The 16,631-nt window shown below is 54.1% G+C and overlaps 2 protein-coding genes across 11 annotated transcripts in view; one reads left to right on the top strand and one right to left on the bottom strand.

The window, feature by feature from the left end:
- Positions 1-7,249, bottom strand: part of GALNTL5 (polypeptide N-acetylgalactosaminyltransferase-like 5) — a 121,191-nt gene extending 113,942 nt beyond the window's left edge. For all 7 annotated transcript variants that reach the window (XM_021078622.1, XM_013983534.2, XM_021078626.1 and 4 more), the window contains exon 1: positions 6,682-7,249. The gene's annotated coding sequence lies outside the window, so the exon portion shown is untranslated. The remainder of the gene's footprint in view (positions 1-6,681) is intronic.
- Positions 7,362-16,631, top strand: part of PRKAG2 (protein kinase AMP-activated non-catalytic subunit gamma 2) — a 269,685-nt gene continuing 260,415 nt past the window's right edge. Inside the window, exon 1 of one of the 4 annotated variants that reach the window (XM_021078612.1) lies at positions 7,362-8,329. In XM_021078612.1, coding sequence (XP_020934271.1) covers positions 8,213-8,329 — 117 coding nt within the window. In that variant the 5' untranslated portion in view covers positions 7,362-8,212. The remainder of the gene's footprint in view (positions 8,330-16,631) is intronic. The other 3 variants (XM_021078611.1, XM_021078616.1, XM_021078613.1) reach the window with 3 other exon arrangements.

A 16,631-nucleotide genomic window follows, 5' to 3' on the forward strand; every position in this document is an offset into this window, starting at 1 on the left:
ACAAACAGACCAGGAAGAAACATTCGCAAGCCACAGTCCTGACCAAGAGCTCATTTGTTCAATATATATAAAGCGCTCCTATAAATAGATAAGAAAAAGACCTACCACCCCAAAGGAGAACCACCAACGAGCCCAGAGTCCCAGAAAGGGAACCGAATCGGAAATACAAGTGCCCCCAACATTGCTCATCCTCGTTCACGAGACGCACAAAGTACAATGAGACACTATTTTCACCCAACAGAATGGAAACCACCACAAACTTACAAAAGAGTCTGTGTGGGAGAGGGCCTGGAGAGACAGGCGTGGGCATTCTCTGTCGGTGGGAGCGAAAATCGCCCGACCTCCAGGCGGGGGCAATTTCCTGCGGGTGGAAATGAACCCCCCGCCGCCGCACGCGGGCACCCCCTCCGCGCCGCATCCGCGCTCTGCTCCGGCGCCGCCCGCCCAAGCACGTGCCCCTCGGAACACGGCTGAACGTGGGTAACGACGTGTGTGCAAGCATTCCAGCCCTGGAAGCAGCCTAAACTTTTGTCGGGAGGAGACAGCATTAAAAAAGTAATAAATCATAAGGCTTAATCACGACAAATTACGTAACGTCTATACAATGGAATACTAGGCAGCTGTTCCCAAAACGACACAGCTCTGCAGAGGGAGATGCAGAACCTCCCGGCCACGGCCCTGGGTGAGGCGCAGCACACAGGGCGGGTTCCATTTGTGCGGAGAAAGGTCTGCACAGGCGCCTCCTCTCACTCTCCTGCGGGAGGCTGCGCGCCCCTTCCCTCTCCTCACCCCCCGCACCTCTTCCGAACCAGCCGCTTGCTTGGTGGCATCACTTCCTATTCCCCAGGAAACCAGACGTGGTCAGGAAGACAGACCCCCTCCACCTTCTCCCTGCCTGCGCCCCCACCTCCATCGGATGCTGGGAAGCCCTGAGAGCCGGGTGAACAAGCTGCGATGGCAGGAAAATGTTCTCTCAGGCTGGTCAAAGAACAATGAACACTGTAATTATGTTTTATTTTTTGACCCAGAGGGTAAAGAGCCACAATGAGTGGGGAGTGGAAAAACAAGCCAGGCCTTTGGCACAATGATGCTGCTGGGAGTGTGTTGCAATGATCTAAAATGAGCCGACGCAAACCCGTGGCACAGAGTTTGACTCGGAAAATCTCTCTCTCCCCATTCTCTCCCAGGACCTCAGGCAACTCTTCACAGTTATATTTAGGAATATTTCACAAAATACCTTTCTGACCTCGGTGGCATAAGGGCTGTCGAAAACCACTATGTCCTTGAGAGCTGCCTACATGTCAGTCCAGAGCCCTTGAACCCAGCCTCCTGCGGGTTCTGTCTGTGCACCGAATGGGCACTTACTGATTACGGTATAAAGGGCTAAGGTACAAGGACAAGGTCGTGCCTGGTTTTAACTCTGACTGTGGCTGGGCCTTGGTAGGAGGGACACACCTTTCTCTGAGAGTCAAGATAACTGTGCACCTGCAATGGGGCTTGGAGATCAGCGGGTCCAGGCTTTTCTGTATCCTCTTGAAAATCCAGGATATGACCTGGTGCTCTGCTCCCCAAATGCCCATCCCAAGGGACTGTAAATATATATTTTTTTCCCTGGAATTGTGTTGAAAAGCTGTAAGTGGCATTCCTGAGGCCAGGTGTGGACATCAGGTGCATGTCATGTGACGGGATGGTAACAAAGGTGCTGGCAGGGAGCCTCCCCTACAAGTTCATGTTCAGATCGGGACTGAACATAGGAACTTCGGGGCCAGTCGGATGACCAAAGTAATTTTATTTGCTCAGGAAATAATTACAATTGATTTGCATGATTTAATCCCACCTGAAACACATAGGTTAGCGAGGGGGGTCAGACATTAGTCCAAGCCATATTCAGATTAACGGTGGTATTCCAAATTTCCCAGCCTTACAGCAGATTCAACGCTCAGGACTAAGTCGAGAACCACCACAAGAGACCTTTAGTTAAATTCTGCAGCCCAGGGAGCTCAAACCCACCACTCTGATGGGAGGTAAAGCCCGATCACCAGGGCAAAAGTCAGCATGGGAAACTCTGTGAAACAATTATGAAAGCAGCCAGTGGCGGTACGAAAGGCTTCATTCCCAACTAATGCTGTTTACGTGACAACCATCCTTGGCCAAGGAAGGGAGAATAATTGCTAGGATTACCTACCCTTTTATTTAGCAAACAGACACCCCCACCCCACCCCCGCAGAGCGCTGCGGGTCACACATACTGTGCTCTGCTGAATGTGTCATTTCTTTACAACTGCTGGGTGTGTGTCCAGGCACAGAGCTGGTCAGGACAGCAGGCTTTTCTCTGGAGAAAAGATGTGAGCAGCAAGTTTGTCCTGGGGAGACTGCTGCCTCCGTTTACCTTTCCCTGAATTCAAAGCACTCCTCGGAGTCCACGACTAGGAAGGCCTTACAGTCAACTGGAGTTACGGGTGAAGAGTAATCTGGAGCGCAAATAAAGGAGCGGCTTGCACAGGTTTCCCCGAAAGTCAAAAGGGACCAGGACAAGGGCTGTCGGGAGAAGTGCTATCCCCAGCCTGCCCCATGCTCGGGTCCCAGGCACCTGCCTCTACTTCGATGCATGGGTGGATATGAACGGCTCCCTCTGCACCAGGGAGCAAATGCAATGGCAAGGTTACACAATCAGCGGTCAAGTGCAAAGGAAAATAAAAACTGGACTATGACTCTCAGCCTGCTTTTCATGATTAGATAACACCCCCATTCGCTTGGAATCCACTGAGTTATGATCAGAGCATTCACAGTCCTCAGGTCAGACATTGCGGTTTCATTTCCCCAAAGGTGCCTCATGCACAGAATTGAGTCACGAGTGTCCGCACTACACAGACCTCTGTTCTCTCCCACCCTGGGTCATAGGTCCAGAGACCAAGGCAGCTAAGGTGTTGAATCGTTCGTCCAAGGTCATCCTGATCCAGGTTCCTCAACAGTAAAGTGAAGACGTGCAAAACAGGTTGGGGTCGGTACATGCACACGTTGCCAATGGATAAGCCACGAGGTCTGCTGTACTGCACAGGGAACTCTATCCAGTCTCTTGGGATAGACCATGATGGAAGAGAATACGAGAAAATGAATGTATAGATACGTACGATGGGGTCACGCTGCTGTGCAGCAGACATTGGCACCACACTGTAAATTAACTATACTTTAATAAAAAAGGAAAAAAAAAAAAAGACGTGTGTGAAACTTTTAAAAGGGAGGGGCCGTGCCTCTCCAGAGGACACAGCAAATTAAGACCAACGGATGGAAGTTAAATGGATAGCAAAGCGCTCTGTAACAGCTAGGCTCTGTCCCGCATCTGTAAAATGCCTATGAGGTTTTTCTTAGGGGATTTTCATAGAAATTAGACGGGATAATTAATAGGAACTACTTAAGAGAACGTCTGGCATGTCGTAGGTAATCAAAAAGCTAATTCCTTTTTTCTTTCCGACAGTGGAACACATCAGCCCTGAGGACAGGAATCCATCAGACACGGGTGTCCACCTACGGACCCTGGATCACGAAATTCCTTCTAACTGCAACATCCAATTTGACAGGGCAAGTCTGGACTTTCAATCCGGGCGTATACCACCAATGCTAAGACTTTCTAAGTCCTCGATGCTCTACAAAGATGACTCATGGTTTCCAGAGGCATTTTCATTTATATGGGATATTAATAGACAAAATGGAAAAAAAAAAAGTGGGGGTGGGGTGGGTAGGGACCAGTCGGTCCAGCAAACTAGGCTAAGTGAAATTAAACATCCTGCAGGCTCTTAATCAAGGATGTCTTTTACATTCACTGTGTATTTCACGTCTCAATTAGTTGTAGGTGTGCAGTGCAGCATCGTCAATTATCTTCTCCGAAGGAGATGCTGCCCTGGCTGGAGAAGAGACACACCATTCTGGTGGGTGAGTGTGATGACCCGGAGCCCTGGCGGAAGAGCAAAGATTCACGTGATGCTAGGTCTGAAGTGTCAGTGGTAGTACGGCAGGTACCCCAACACATGGGTGGTATAAAACAAGGTTAATAACGTCCTCTCCCACAGACGTACTAAAACCTATAAAACACCCCACCAATGGCACAGGGCAGGTGCCGTAGATCGCTACCGCCTTTGGCAGCCTAGACAAATGATGCCTCGGCTGGACACGTTTTAAATGCATCTCCTTCCCCCAAGAAGCTCTGTCTTAAACCATCTGAGGGGAAGGACCAGGGTCCTTTTGTTTGTTTTAAACTGTCAATTCATCGTGCAATGATATTTTTGAAAAGTTCAATAAAGAAGGGCTTTCTGGAGCAATCAAATTAACAAGGACCTACAATCAGGACAAAATACGAGCACCTGTTAAAGAGACGGTAGAAATCTTTGAAAGGCCACCCCTGCTCCTCTTACGGAGGGTGAAACACAGTGCCTCGATCATGGCCTCAGCAGATCAGTGGCAGGGCTGGGAGAGGCCTCAGCTGGTCCTCCTGGAACCTCCTGAAAGCTGGTTCTCATGACAGCCCAGGGCCCTGGCCAATCTCTACTTATGCTTCCATCAATCAGAAGACGGACAGGGCCACCCGAGGGTGAGGCGAAGGAGGTGTGACATTTAAGGGGGTGTCCCAAACTCAGTCATCAAGATAATGTTTCAATGCAATGTTTTTTTATAGGCAAGGCTATGTTCTAATAAGTAATTATCAGCATCTCAGTGGTTTAACCCAATTCAGTCAAGTCTAATGCAAGGTGAGTTGCCCGCCTCCATTTTACTGGGTGGGAACACATGACCTTCAAGATGATAGCAGGAGGGAAAAAGGAAAATGGGGGTGATATCTTACTCTTCATTGCTTGACCCAGAAGTAACGGTACTGATTCTACTCACTCACTGACCAGAATTAATGATGTATTCCTTTCCCAACTGCCAGGACATTCGAAAATGCTGACGACCACATAAATATTTGAGGCCCAATAAGAGGATCATATGCTTGATTTTTTTAGAAAAAAATTATATATGTAAACTTCATACCGAAAAAAAAAAAAAATCAGAGCTTGACATAAAACAGGATCAGTAACAGTGCTCGCTTAGTAATACTGGAGCTTGAGGCCAAAGGCAAAATCAGTCACACTGCCTTTAACATTTTTCTGTTCTGTTCAGCAAATATTCTATTGCATTAATTTTGCAGAAGGGGTCATACATAGATCAGGGCATCGAAAAACAAGAAATATCAGCGTTCATTACACAGTCCTGTGGTCTGGGCGTGCCACTTTTAGCTACTGGCTAAAATAACCGTGCAGCAAGGTGAAGGACAGATGGGGTTTCAAGGGCACCCCAATACAAAACAATCACTATGGCCCTCCATTCTAAGATGCCACTGATGGGAAGATATATGATCCATTCATTAACATCTTTCAGAAGGAAAAAAAAATAGCTGCTGAGCTGCTTCTGACATCATCTATAAGAAATACCCAGATTTCAGAAAAAAAAATGGGGAGCCAAAATAAATAAATAAATAAATAAATAAAACAACCACAACCCAAACCCAAACCAAACAGAAGAGGGACTCTTAAAATGCAAGCAATATGGTCACATGTTTTAATTTAGGATTCCCAGGCAGTAAAGCCTGCACTCAAACTCAGAGAGCAAATGAATGCTATTAATGAATGATCAGGCATATTTTCTGAAATCAACAGGCAAAGGACATATTCTAAGCATCACTAGACAGGGCCCATGAACCGTGACAGGCCTCAGGAAATCCAGTATGAGAAATAACACAGTGGCTTCCTCATTTTGAATCCGTCCCAGGAGGGCCCTCCCCGTGGCTCTCCTGACTTCCCCTCCTAGTTCTCTGTCTCTCCTTCCCAAAGCAGTTGTCAGCAAATGGAGTGATTTGCATGCTTTGGCAAATTATCATTGTGACAGGATTAAAATATTAAGCGGAAAAGATGAAATGTAAATGACAGTGGAGAGTCACTTTGGGTGGGAAAGGGTGGCCTTTAAACCCCATCACATAGACTGAAGAGCCACTCTTCCCCACCTCTAACCAGTGTTTCCAGCATTTCCTGCAATAATGGGGTTGCCCTGAAGTCTGAAATGCAGGCAGCCATTCAGAAAAAGGTCAAGGCGAGAAATTCCACACCTGTGTGTGCTCCTCCAGAGCATCGCAACTTTCAGTCCAGAAAGCACTGCTCCAGGACAAGGAGGGGCTTCGGTTTGGCTCCACTGTGGACTGGGGAGCCGGGAGGAGAAGGAAGACAAACCCACCAGAACCCCCCCGCCCCCCGACTTCTGAACCACGGCACCACCCAGACTGTAGGGAACTGTACACAAGCGGATGGGACTCGGTGAGAAAGGGAAACCTGAATGATGGCTGAGCCAGGGTTCCTTCTGGCTGGGAGGGGGCACTGCCTAAGGAGCGTGCCAGAAGGGGGCTCACCCCTCCTCCCGGGAGGAGAGAACTCGAGAATCCCCGCAACTGGACCGGGGCAAAGACCAGCCTCTCACCGCCCCCATGGCGTTCCCAAAGCGACCTGTGTCCCGTTCTTTCTCGGGTGGCCACCCCGCATCACTGATTATGGGCAGCAGCAGAGCTGACATCAGCATTCAGGGCGCCCAAGTGATTTGGGGGGGTCACCCTATCCTCAGAACCTAGAGGAGGAAGGGAGGCGACTCCCGACAGAGCACTCACCTTGATTTCCAGCCGGGGGCCAGGGTTGCCCCATCCTGGGACCCGCCCAAGGAGGCCACAGCGACACCGGAGAACGCCCCACGGGCCCTGGGCTCGGGGAGGTGCCTCGCCCCGCGGGGCCCCGGCAACTCGGCGGCTAAGCGGGTGGCAGCACGTGGGGGCTCGCCCGGGGTTTCCAGCCCCTCCCCCACCACTTGGTTCTCAGTCTTAGAAACTCCGTGTTTCCCGTGGCGGCGCGGGTTGCTGACTCCGCGCCCGGCGCTTAACGCGGATCCCTTGGTGAAAAAAGCCGGCCGGGGAGGGGTACGGGGCGGTGGGGTTAAAACCCGCACTCCGCCGGCGACACGGACCGCTCCCAGCACGCATTCAAGTCCGCGCGCCGGCGGGGCGGGCCCCCGGGGGCCAAGGTTTTCCGAGAAGCACGCGCGGGTCAGCGCTCATCCCGCCGAGACCCGCGCTTCCGCCGCTGCGGGGTCTGCGGAGCACAGTGCGCGCGTGCGTGTTTCAGGGGGTGAGGCAGAAACAGACACCCGGGGACCAGATGGGGCCCAACCACCTCCGAGCCAGTCCCGCGCCGCCGCGGCCGCAAGGGAGGGGAGCCCCGGCCCGCGGGGCAGGCGACGGCGCGCAGCGGCCCGGGGGCGGCGGGGGGAGCGGGAGAGCGGCGCGGCCGGCTGTGCACTTCCTGTTCGATGCACGCCGCCGTCCACCGCCCCGCGCTCCGCCAGCCTACGTCGGTGCCAGGCCAGGCCCTTCTCTGACCGCTCAGGCCCCGGGGCCGCGGCGCGGCGGGGGGACAGAGCGGGCGCCTGTCTTCGGCTCCCCACGGGGCTCCCGCGCGCCCTCAGACCAGCTGGGCGGCCTCCAGAACTCCGGCTCGCGGCGGCGCGGGAGCCCAATTGCGAGGAGTATTGGCGTTTGCACCTCCTCTTCCCCTCCTCCCTCCCTCCCTCTCGCCCAGAAAGGAGGACGGACCTAGTTCCAGGCTGGGGCTGGTTTATTCTGCGGCCGAGGATTATATGAATATACAAACCATCTCACTCTTCGCCAGATTTTCCAGCCAGGCACAGGCAGAGGAGGGCTGCTTTCCAGATTACCGTTTTTAAATTGCACCTGCCTTTGAGAGCACCTCTGGGAATCGGTGGGAGGAGCCGAAAGGGTGGAAAATGTTGCTTCGCTTTGCAAAAGGAAGAAAACTTTGTCACCCAGCGGGAGACCTCCGCCACGCGTAACCCGGCGAGAGCCCAGAACCAGGACAGCCTTTGGCTTTGATTTTGCATCCGATGAGCTCGTAGGAGGAAGAGGACACGTGAACTCAGCGCTCCCGCCGATAGCCACCCCCGCTGCGTGGCGGCGGCCCGAGATACCTGCACCACCTTCCCTTCCCGCGGAAGTCCCCACGCGGTGTCTTCAGGGTGGAAGAGCAGTGATACAGAGCGCGTGGCTCGAGGGCGACGGCAGGAGCCAGGCTGGGAAGGAGAGGACTGAATTTCAGCAACGAGTCACCCGGAATTAACTTCTGGTTAAAGTTATGGGAAGCGCGGCCATGGACACCAAGAAGAAGAAAGATGTTTCCAGCCCCGGCGGCGGGAGCAGCAGCAAGAAAAATACCAGCCAGAAGAGGCGTTCGCTGCGAGTGCACATTCCGGTGAGTCCCAGCCCCAAAGTCCCCTGCTCCCCACCCTCGCGTCGCCGCCGACCCAGCGCGGAAGCGGTTAATGCGCCGCCCGCGCGCGCTGTGCGTGCCCCTCCTGTCACTTGGGGCGGCTAGGGGAAGGGTGGAGGCGCTGGGCCGCCGTGCCGGGGCTCCATCTCTCCCCCACCCGCGTGCCTAGAGGGCTCGGCGACTGTCTACGGCCGGAGTGGGGGCGGGGGCCGCGGGGCGCAGGGCGGGGGGCGCGGCCGGTGGCGGGCTGGGCGTTGCCCGCGGTCCCGCCGGGTACGGGTGCGGGGGGTGGGGCGGTGCAGTGTTGTTTTGTTGAAAAAGGACGGTGTGGACTGCGCTCCGGGGAGGGGAGGTGGAGTCGCGCGCTGCAGCCAGGGACAGGGGGAGGGGGGCAGTGGGTGGGGACATGGGCGGTGGGGGCGGTGGCTGTGTAGCCGCGCCCTCAAATGGAGCCCCCCCCCCAGTTTCCCTCCCGTGTCTCTCCGCCCGGAGCGGGAGGCCCCTCTGCAGCGAATCCCTTTGCTTGACCCTGGGAGTACATTTCAGGCATTTGGGGGCTCGGGGCTCCCTAAGGTGTACAGGGCCTTCACGAACTGCAGCCCTGGCCATGCGGGCAGCCCGGCCCGGACTTTGGCGACATCGATCTGTTGGTCTGCGTGCAGCTTGACTTTGTCCAGCTGGAGGGAGAGGCGGGCAGGGTCGCGTATGCCCATCCTGCGCCTTGCCAGCCGGCAGCCCCCAACCTTTCCTCGCCTTCCGGTGCTGGGGTGCTCGCTGCGCAGCCCTGGGGAAACACCTAACCAGGTCACACCCCCAGCGCGCGCGCGCGTGCACACACACACACACACACACACACGAAAGCTCCGTGGAGAACCTAATTTTGTCCTCTATTGATCACGGGTCCTGGGCACCAGGTGGAAGTGTGCCACGCGTCCCACCCTCCGACAGCAGCGGGCGGACCCAGGGTGGGGGACTGGCTCCGGAACACTTTCCCACTTTCTGCTGTGAACCCTCTTAGGCACTTCGTTCGTGTTTGTTGACCCAGCTCCTCCTTCCCAGGCCATGTGTGCATAATCCTTGCCAGGAAGGGTAGAGTTCCCAGCAGAGCCCCAGACTTCTGATGGGTACTTTGGGGAGCACCCAGAAGTTGGGAAGGTGGCCAGCCCTCCCTGGCAGGGGCAAGCTCAGGGAGCAGGTGACTGGACCCCCACCAAGGTGATGACCCAAATATGCAGAAATAAGCATTTCTCTGAATAAACATTCTTTTTGAAAATGAGTTATTCCTGTTTACGTTGCTAATCTGTGACGTTTTAAAGCTCATTCGTAAATGAACAGTTAGGCACTGGTGCCACACACCTCCCTTCTGCAGTCGCCACTTTGGCGAGCCATTTAACCGCTCAGCTTCTCTTGTTTGTCGACAAATAATAATTCGGCTTTGCCTACCTTTCTGAGATGTTGGAATAAAAGAATTCATGGGAAAGCTCTTACTAATGCAAAGTGTTGTGTGCATGTATGACTCTTATATCTACATCAGGGCACCGAAGCGAAGAGAGAAAAGAAAACAACAGTTTCTGCGGTCCTGGCCAGATTGTAATCAGGTTGATTGGTGAGGGCGGTCCCCACGGGCGCATGCGTGTGGGGCGTGTTCCACGGGGAGTGCGTGGGGCTAGAGGACTAGATCCAGAACGCGAAGAAGGACCGAGAGGCCAGGCTGTGAAACTGGAATAGCCACGATAGAGTTGAATGCTCTGACCAGCCTTCCTGCTGCGAGGGATGACCGGGGCTGCTTGAGACCGCCTGCTTGGCATGATTCAGCCCTTACAGAAAGTACTGTTCGCTCACTTATGCCAGGACCCGTGGGCAGCGCTGGTTGATGGTGAGATCCGGGGATGGGGGAAGGAGAGGGGCTCTGTCTCTACCCTGGCAGGGCTCGCCTTTGCTTGGGGACCCAGACGTTTTTCCACTAACCAGCTAGGAATTTTACCTGTTGATCCTTGTGCTGGACTAGGTGAGAGTGACACTCTAGCTGGGGACATAGGGCCTCCAGACAGCTGTTAGCAGATGGCCAGGGGCCCAGGATGACCGGTGCAGATGCACCTGCTTCCAGAGCAGAGAGAGGCCGGTGCCCTGGCGTGTTCAGAGAAACATCAGACGCAGAGGTGGCCAGCAGGACAGATGCATGTTAGGGGCATGTCGGGGGTTACCCTGCCAGGGCACCAGCTTGAGCGCTGCATGGAGTCACGGATTTGTTTGGAGGGCTGCTTCCAGGTACCATGAAAAGCCCCTCTTCGTGGAGAGAATCATTCGTGGCTTTGAGAATCAGGCTGCTCAGAAATGGATTGAGGCCAGATTAAGGAGAAGCTTGAGGTTGGAGTGCATGATTTAGCAAATCAAGAGACTAAATGTTCAGTTAAATTAGACTTTTAAAGAAACAGTGAACACCTTTTTAGTATATGAATATCCCAGGTACCATTTGGGATAAACTTATACTAAAAAAAATTATCCATCGTCATCTGAAATCCCAAGTTACCTGAGCATCCTGATCTCTGATAGCCCTCTCTGGAAGGGAGGCCCGGGGAGTGAGGACTGACCCCTGATGCCACTGAGACGCTGCCTCAGATGCCTGGTGTGACCTGAGCCCATCCAGAGTGCACCACAGCCTTGCTGGACAGCTCCGCTCCTCCCCACAGCTTCCCACTGCCTCTTTCTCTCTCCTGAAGGCAACCTCCTGAGTAGCGGCAGTTGGCTCAGCCCGAGTGCAGGCTGGGCTGGAAGAGATAAACTCCTAAACCTAAGTCATTGTTGGGGCAGGAATCTAAACTAGGGAGCAGGAATCCCTGCTGTGGCGCAGTGGGTTAAGAATCTGATTGCAGCAGCTCAGGCCACTGCAGAGGCGTGGGTTTGATCCCCGGCCCGGCGCAGTGGCTTAAAGGATCTGGCATTGCCACAGCTGTCAGTCACAGCTTCGTCTCGGATTCAGTCCCTGGCCTGGGACCTTCCCTATGTCACAGGTCCCATCATAAAAATGAATAAATAAATAAACCAAGTAGCAATTAAAGGTTACGGCAGGCAACGCTTTGGGAGAACTAGCCTGGTTGCAGCGTGCAGAGGGGGTTCCTAGAAAGAGGGGCTGGTGTCAAGGAAACCGATCAAATGCTATGATAAATACCCAGAGAGAAGGGTTTGAGGGGTTGAGCTACAGTCTTGATAAGAGAAAACAAATGAAGCAAGATGAGAGATGGGAGAGCCTTGCTGTCTGGTCAATGGCAAGGGAGACGGCAATTGCGTTGACCTTATGGTTGCAAGATGTTCGGTGTAAGGGGCCGGATCTTGGGGGAAGATGGTGCGTCAGCCGCAGCCGTGGTGGATTTGGGCAGAGAGCAGCCATTTCCCAGGACATTCTTGATTCTGAGGCAGACGTGGCGGTCTCGTGGGTGGGATCATTGGGTAGCATCCAGTGGCACTCAGGGATGAGGCTTCTTGGCACCTCTAGTGTCCAAGCAGCTTGTCTTTTTACTGAATTGGATGGTGTCCCTTTTGGGGACCCGGTTGGACTCAGTCTCCACCCCATGTCTGGTGCATAAACAGAACCAGGGCCAAGGATGTTGGGGTGCATCATGGAAGACTTTCCTCCCAGGCTCCGATTAACCAGCTTCACCTTGCCTTCCTACCCGTGGCGCCGGCTGTGCCCTGAGATTCCAGAAGAGAAGGCATCAATTTTAGGGGCTGCACTAGGGGCTTGGGTGACAGCGGGGAAGGGAGACCCAGAGTTACTCACTAAAGGCATTTATTAATTGAATTCTCTTGAAGGGAGAATGGCCCTTGGGCCTCCTGGAGGATGTGGCCTTGCTTGATGTTTGCCTCGGTTCGGATCGCCTCTGTGGGAAGCCCTCTGGGATCTCGTCCAGGGAAAGGGAAGGAGAGAGAGGAGAGGAAGAGGGAAGCCTGGGTGCAGATTCCTTTGGAGTTTGTGCTGGGCCTTTAAAAATAGCAAGATGGGAGTTCCTGTCATGGCTCAGTGATAACGAATCCAACTAGGATCCGTGAGGACGTGGCCTCGCTCAGTGGGTTAAGGATCCTGCGTTGCCATGAGCTGTGATGTAGGTCACAGATGCGGCTCAGATCCTGTGGTTTTGTGGCTGTGGTGTAGGCCAGCAGCTACAGCTCCGACTGGACCCCTAGCCTAGGAACGTCCATATGCCGCAAGTGCAGCCCTAAAAGAACAAAAACAAACAAAAAACCCCAGCAAGAGGGGCATCGTGTTCCGTCGTGGTGAGTTGGCACCTTGCCTTGGTTCTGTTCCCCGAGTCTCCTTCATTCCTGATGTAAAGCAGGGGTTAATAATGAAAGTGGTGGGAATGCTTTCAGAAAATAGCTCATTAGAAGCCTGGCTTGCATGGCCATCTGCCAGAACTTTGCCAGGGAAGCTGCTGCTGGGAGCAAGCGTGTTCTTCCCTGTGGATGCTGAACTTTTACGTATCTCAGACATATTAGTTGATGACCGCTGCCTGGGTCTTTGAGCATGTTGTGTATCTTTGGAACTGGTCACAAGTGGGAGGCCAAGGCTGCAGGGAGGGCTCTGGAAAGAAGGACCCACAAGGAGCCCGTGGGGCCACCGAGGCAGGTCTGGAGGAGGCTGGACCCGATTCCAGGCAGTGGCCCCGTATTTGCCGCTGATAGAATGCACATGTTCCCGAGCCTCCTGGGAGAGGTGCTCCAGAAATCCTTCACAGTCACTGGAGACAGCCTAAAAATAGAGCCAAGAGCAGCTGGCGGGTCCCAGAAGGTTGGGCCTTCAACTCAGCTTGGGCCTTTCGCTAGGGATGTGGTGTCTCTGGAGCAAGGCCTTGTGCTGCCTGAAGCCCAGTGCCCTTGGCCTTGGCAAGGGGCCTATGACCAGTAGCCTCCATCCAGCCAGATCTACTTTGCTCAGGCAGCGAGGAAAGGAAGGGGTATTGCCTGGGCGCAGGCGGGAATGGGCACTGCCTTTCTGCCCCTGGAACTGCTCACTGCCCGTCACACCATCGAAACACCCTGGGTTGAAGCCTCGGTGAAGGGAAAGGTGCCGTGCGGTCCAGCAGGGGTGCCAGTTTTGACCTTGGCCTTGACCTTGGTCAGTTTGTACTTCCCTGAGCAAGATTTGTTGGGGTTAGGCTTTAGGGCAGTGTTTTTCAAAGTGTGGTTCCTAGACCAGCTTAAGTAGAATCACCCAGTGTTTGTCGAAAATCCCGGGCCTTAGCCCGGAGCCGCTGAATCAGAATCTTGGGGGAGTGGACCCATGGTTCTTCTGATAAGTTCTGCAGGTGACTCACGCCTACAGGCGTTTAAAAGCAGCTGGTTTCCAGCTTCCTCAGTGTAATGCTGATCCGCTCCTCTGCCCCGTGATTATTCGAAAGAATCATCCACCAATCTGTCCATCTACCTTTCTGTGCATCCGTGTCTCTCTCCATCTATCCGTCTGTCCATCGGGCTGTCATCTACACTTTGCCAGCTGTCATCGAGACGAGAGATCCTTGGCTGCTGGCTGTTGAACAGACAGAATGTTTCTGGCTCCCAAATAGAGCCCAGGTCAGCCAGCCCCCAGCCTGCTCACCTGAGTGAGCAGCCTCAGGTGGGCCAGCCTGCTAGGCCTCACTGTCGTGGTTCTTGAGTTACCCTTCCAGTGGTTTGCTGCAGCCCTGAGCACAGGCTCTAAGATGGCCCAGCGTGTCACACTGGGACCTTCAGGAGTCAAGCTACTGGGTGCTGGAGCCCTGGACCTGTCCTGTGGCTCCAGGGTGTATAACAAGGCCCGGGGATGGCTCGCAGCTTGCAGGCTTTGTGCACAGCTGACTGGAGTGCAGGCTTTCTGCAGCATAGACATTGCACATTGGCTGGATGCCAGTTCAGCACAGTCCAGCACTTAGCTCATAGTGATCTAAGCAGAACACCCACAAAACACATGTATTTGCAGAACTGCCTGTCCAGCAACACAGGGTGCACACTCGGGCTGGGTCCCCTGTCTCTTCCTCTTGTCCCCACTTTACAGAGGGCCCAGCGAAGACCAAGCATGTTCCCCATTCCATGGCTGGTCGACACTTTGTCCACGTCCAGCCTCTGCAGCTCTGTTCCCACTCTGCCCTAGTACCTCTCTCTGTGGAGGAGTCAAGATCCTGGGTAAGCCTTTGAACACTGCATTTAATGATCAAGGCAACCTTTATATCCTGGATGATTAGTGCACCAAAGGGACGTCTCTGGTACTGAGGTTAGAGAAGCAGCAGCAGCAGCCGGATGTAGTGCGAGTTAAGTATTGCGTCTTTCCACGTGTCCTATACTTATTCCGGCTCGCAGTGCTTTCAGGTCTCTTCCCCTGTGTGTTTGCTTTGATGCCCTCCTCCAATAACACACAGCAAAGCCACATTCCATTGCTGACCTGGAGGGTCTCCCTTTTGACCAAAGTTTGACTAAAGAACTTGGAAGCACGTCTTACACACCCAGCAAGGGCTCCTCACCTGCTCAGACTTCGGTCCCTTAACTTCTGCATCCAGACAGATGGGCTCTACAGTGATGCTGTTTCTTGGGGTTCCTGCTGGGGTGCAATGGGATCAGAGCACTGGGACGCCGGTTGCACCCCCAGCTGGATCCAGCATTGCCACAGCTGCGGTGCAGGTCAAAACTGTGGCTTGGATCTGATCCCTGGCCTGGGAATTCCATATACCTCTGGGCAGCCAAAAAAAAAAAAAAACCAACAACAAAAAAAAAAGATGCTGTTTTTGACCATCTTCTTCTGCTTTTCTGGTTTTCCTGTTTTGATCTATCCAACTCACTGCTGGCTGTCTGTCTCTGGGCACCATCTCACTTTTATGGGGATTGCTCAGGCCACCGAACAAGCCGCACACACAGAGCCGGGTTACAATCCCGCCCAGCTTTCCCGTCCCTCTGACCCAGACGGCGAGTGTGAGTGCACGAGAACGCCTGCGGCTCCCACTTCTTTTCAGACCTGAAGTAGCCCGTCCCTGGATGTCCCAGGACAGGGAACCAGAGGTCAGCATGTGCTCAGCGCCTGTCAACTGTGGGACAGAGGAAGGCTGACAAAAGTGCTGAGCAGCCGAGTTGAAACCGTCCTTAATCTGCTTGGCCAATTGACCGTGATCTTGCTATAAGGCGGGCAGAGGAGCCCCGTGGGACTGAGGCTTCACCCCAGGGAATTCTTAGAGCGCCCCTGCTGCCCGGCAGGTGCACCTACCCCAGGGAGATGGTTCAACATCTGGGCTTCCCTGTCGGGGAGGGTGGCTTCTCCTGGGTGGCCGGGTTAGCCCTGCTTGGAATGGTTAACCCAAATCTCACTCATCCCTTTCTTCCTCTTCCTATCCTTTCCTTCCTGTTGACAGGAAGCCCTTTCCCACCAGCTCGTGCCTTGTCACCAACCCATCAGATACCCTCTGGGCTGTGGGGCTTGCGCCAGGGCCTCTGTGTCCTGATCTCCTCTGACCTGGCAGCGAAGTTGCCAATGAGTGTACGGCAAAGACCAGTTTGCTCTTGATAACCCCGGGAGTCCAGCCTCTTTTCCACAAGGCCGACATGTTCCCAGCTGTGGGAGCCATGCTGCCCTGCCAGCCTCCTGCGGGGTTCTGGCAGGAACTCTGTGCAGAGCCCAGAGCAGGTGGCCTCTGACTGACCCCTCCTGGAGCTGGGGGGATGGAGGAAGCACATGCCAGGGCTGGAAGTTGCAGGAATTGGGGCACCAGCGTTTCCGTTGGTAAAGAAATGGGGAGCGAAGTTGCTAGGACCACGCTTACAGTTGGGTATCATTCGAAGGGCATTTTTGACATGTTGACCAGTCAGTGCACCTGTGTCTCTTTCTCAGGTGCTGTGCTGGGTGTTGGGGATATAAAGCCAAACAGGGTTGCGGGCTGAATTGTGTCCCCTAAAGCTCGGTTGAAGCCCTAGCCTCTGGTACCCGTGAATATGACCTCATTTGGTCGCAGGGGCTTTGCAGATGGAACAGCTGAGTGAAGATGGGGCCAGGCTGGGCCCCTAATCCAATATGACCGGCCTCCTTATGACAAGGGAGATTTGGATTCAGAGACTCTGAAGGAAGAGCTTGTGAAGACGAAGGCAGAGATTAGAGAGAAGCTGCCACAAGCCAAGGAGCCCTGGGGCTACTGGAGGCTCAGAGGGACAAGGAGGGCCCTCCTCGCTTTCAGGCTTCAGCCTCCAGCACGGCAGGAGAGGTTCTGTAGGTTTAAATACACGCTGCTTGTGACACTGTGTTGTGGCCAGCCCGGGGGCCCTGCATTCACAG

Source organism: Sus scrofa, chromosome 18 (genome assembly GCF_000003025.6).
Source record: "Sus scrofa isolate TJ Tabasco breed Duroc chromosome 18, Sscrofa11.1, whole genome shotgun sequence".
Lineage (NCBI taxonomy): Eukaryota > Metazoa > Chordata > Mammalia > Artiodactyla > Suidae > Sus > Sus scrofa.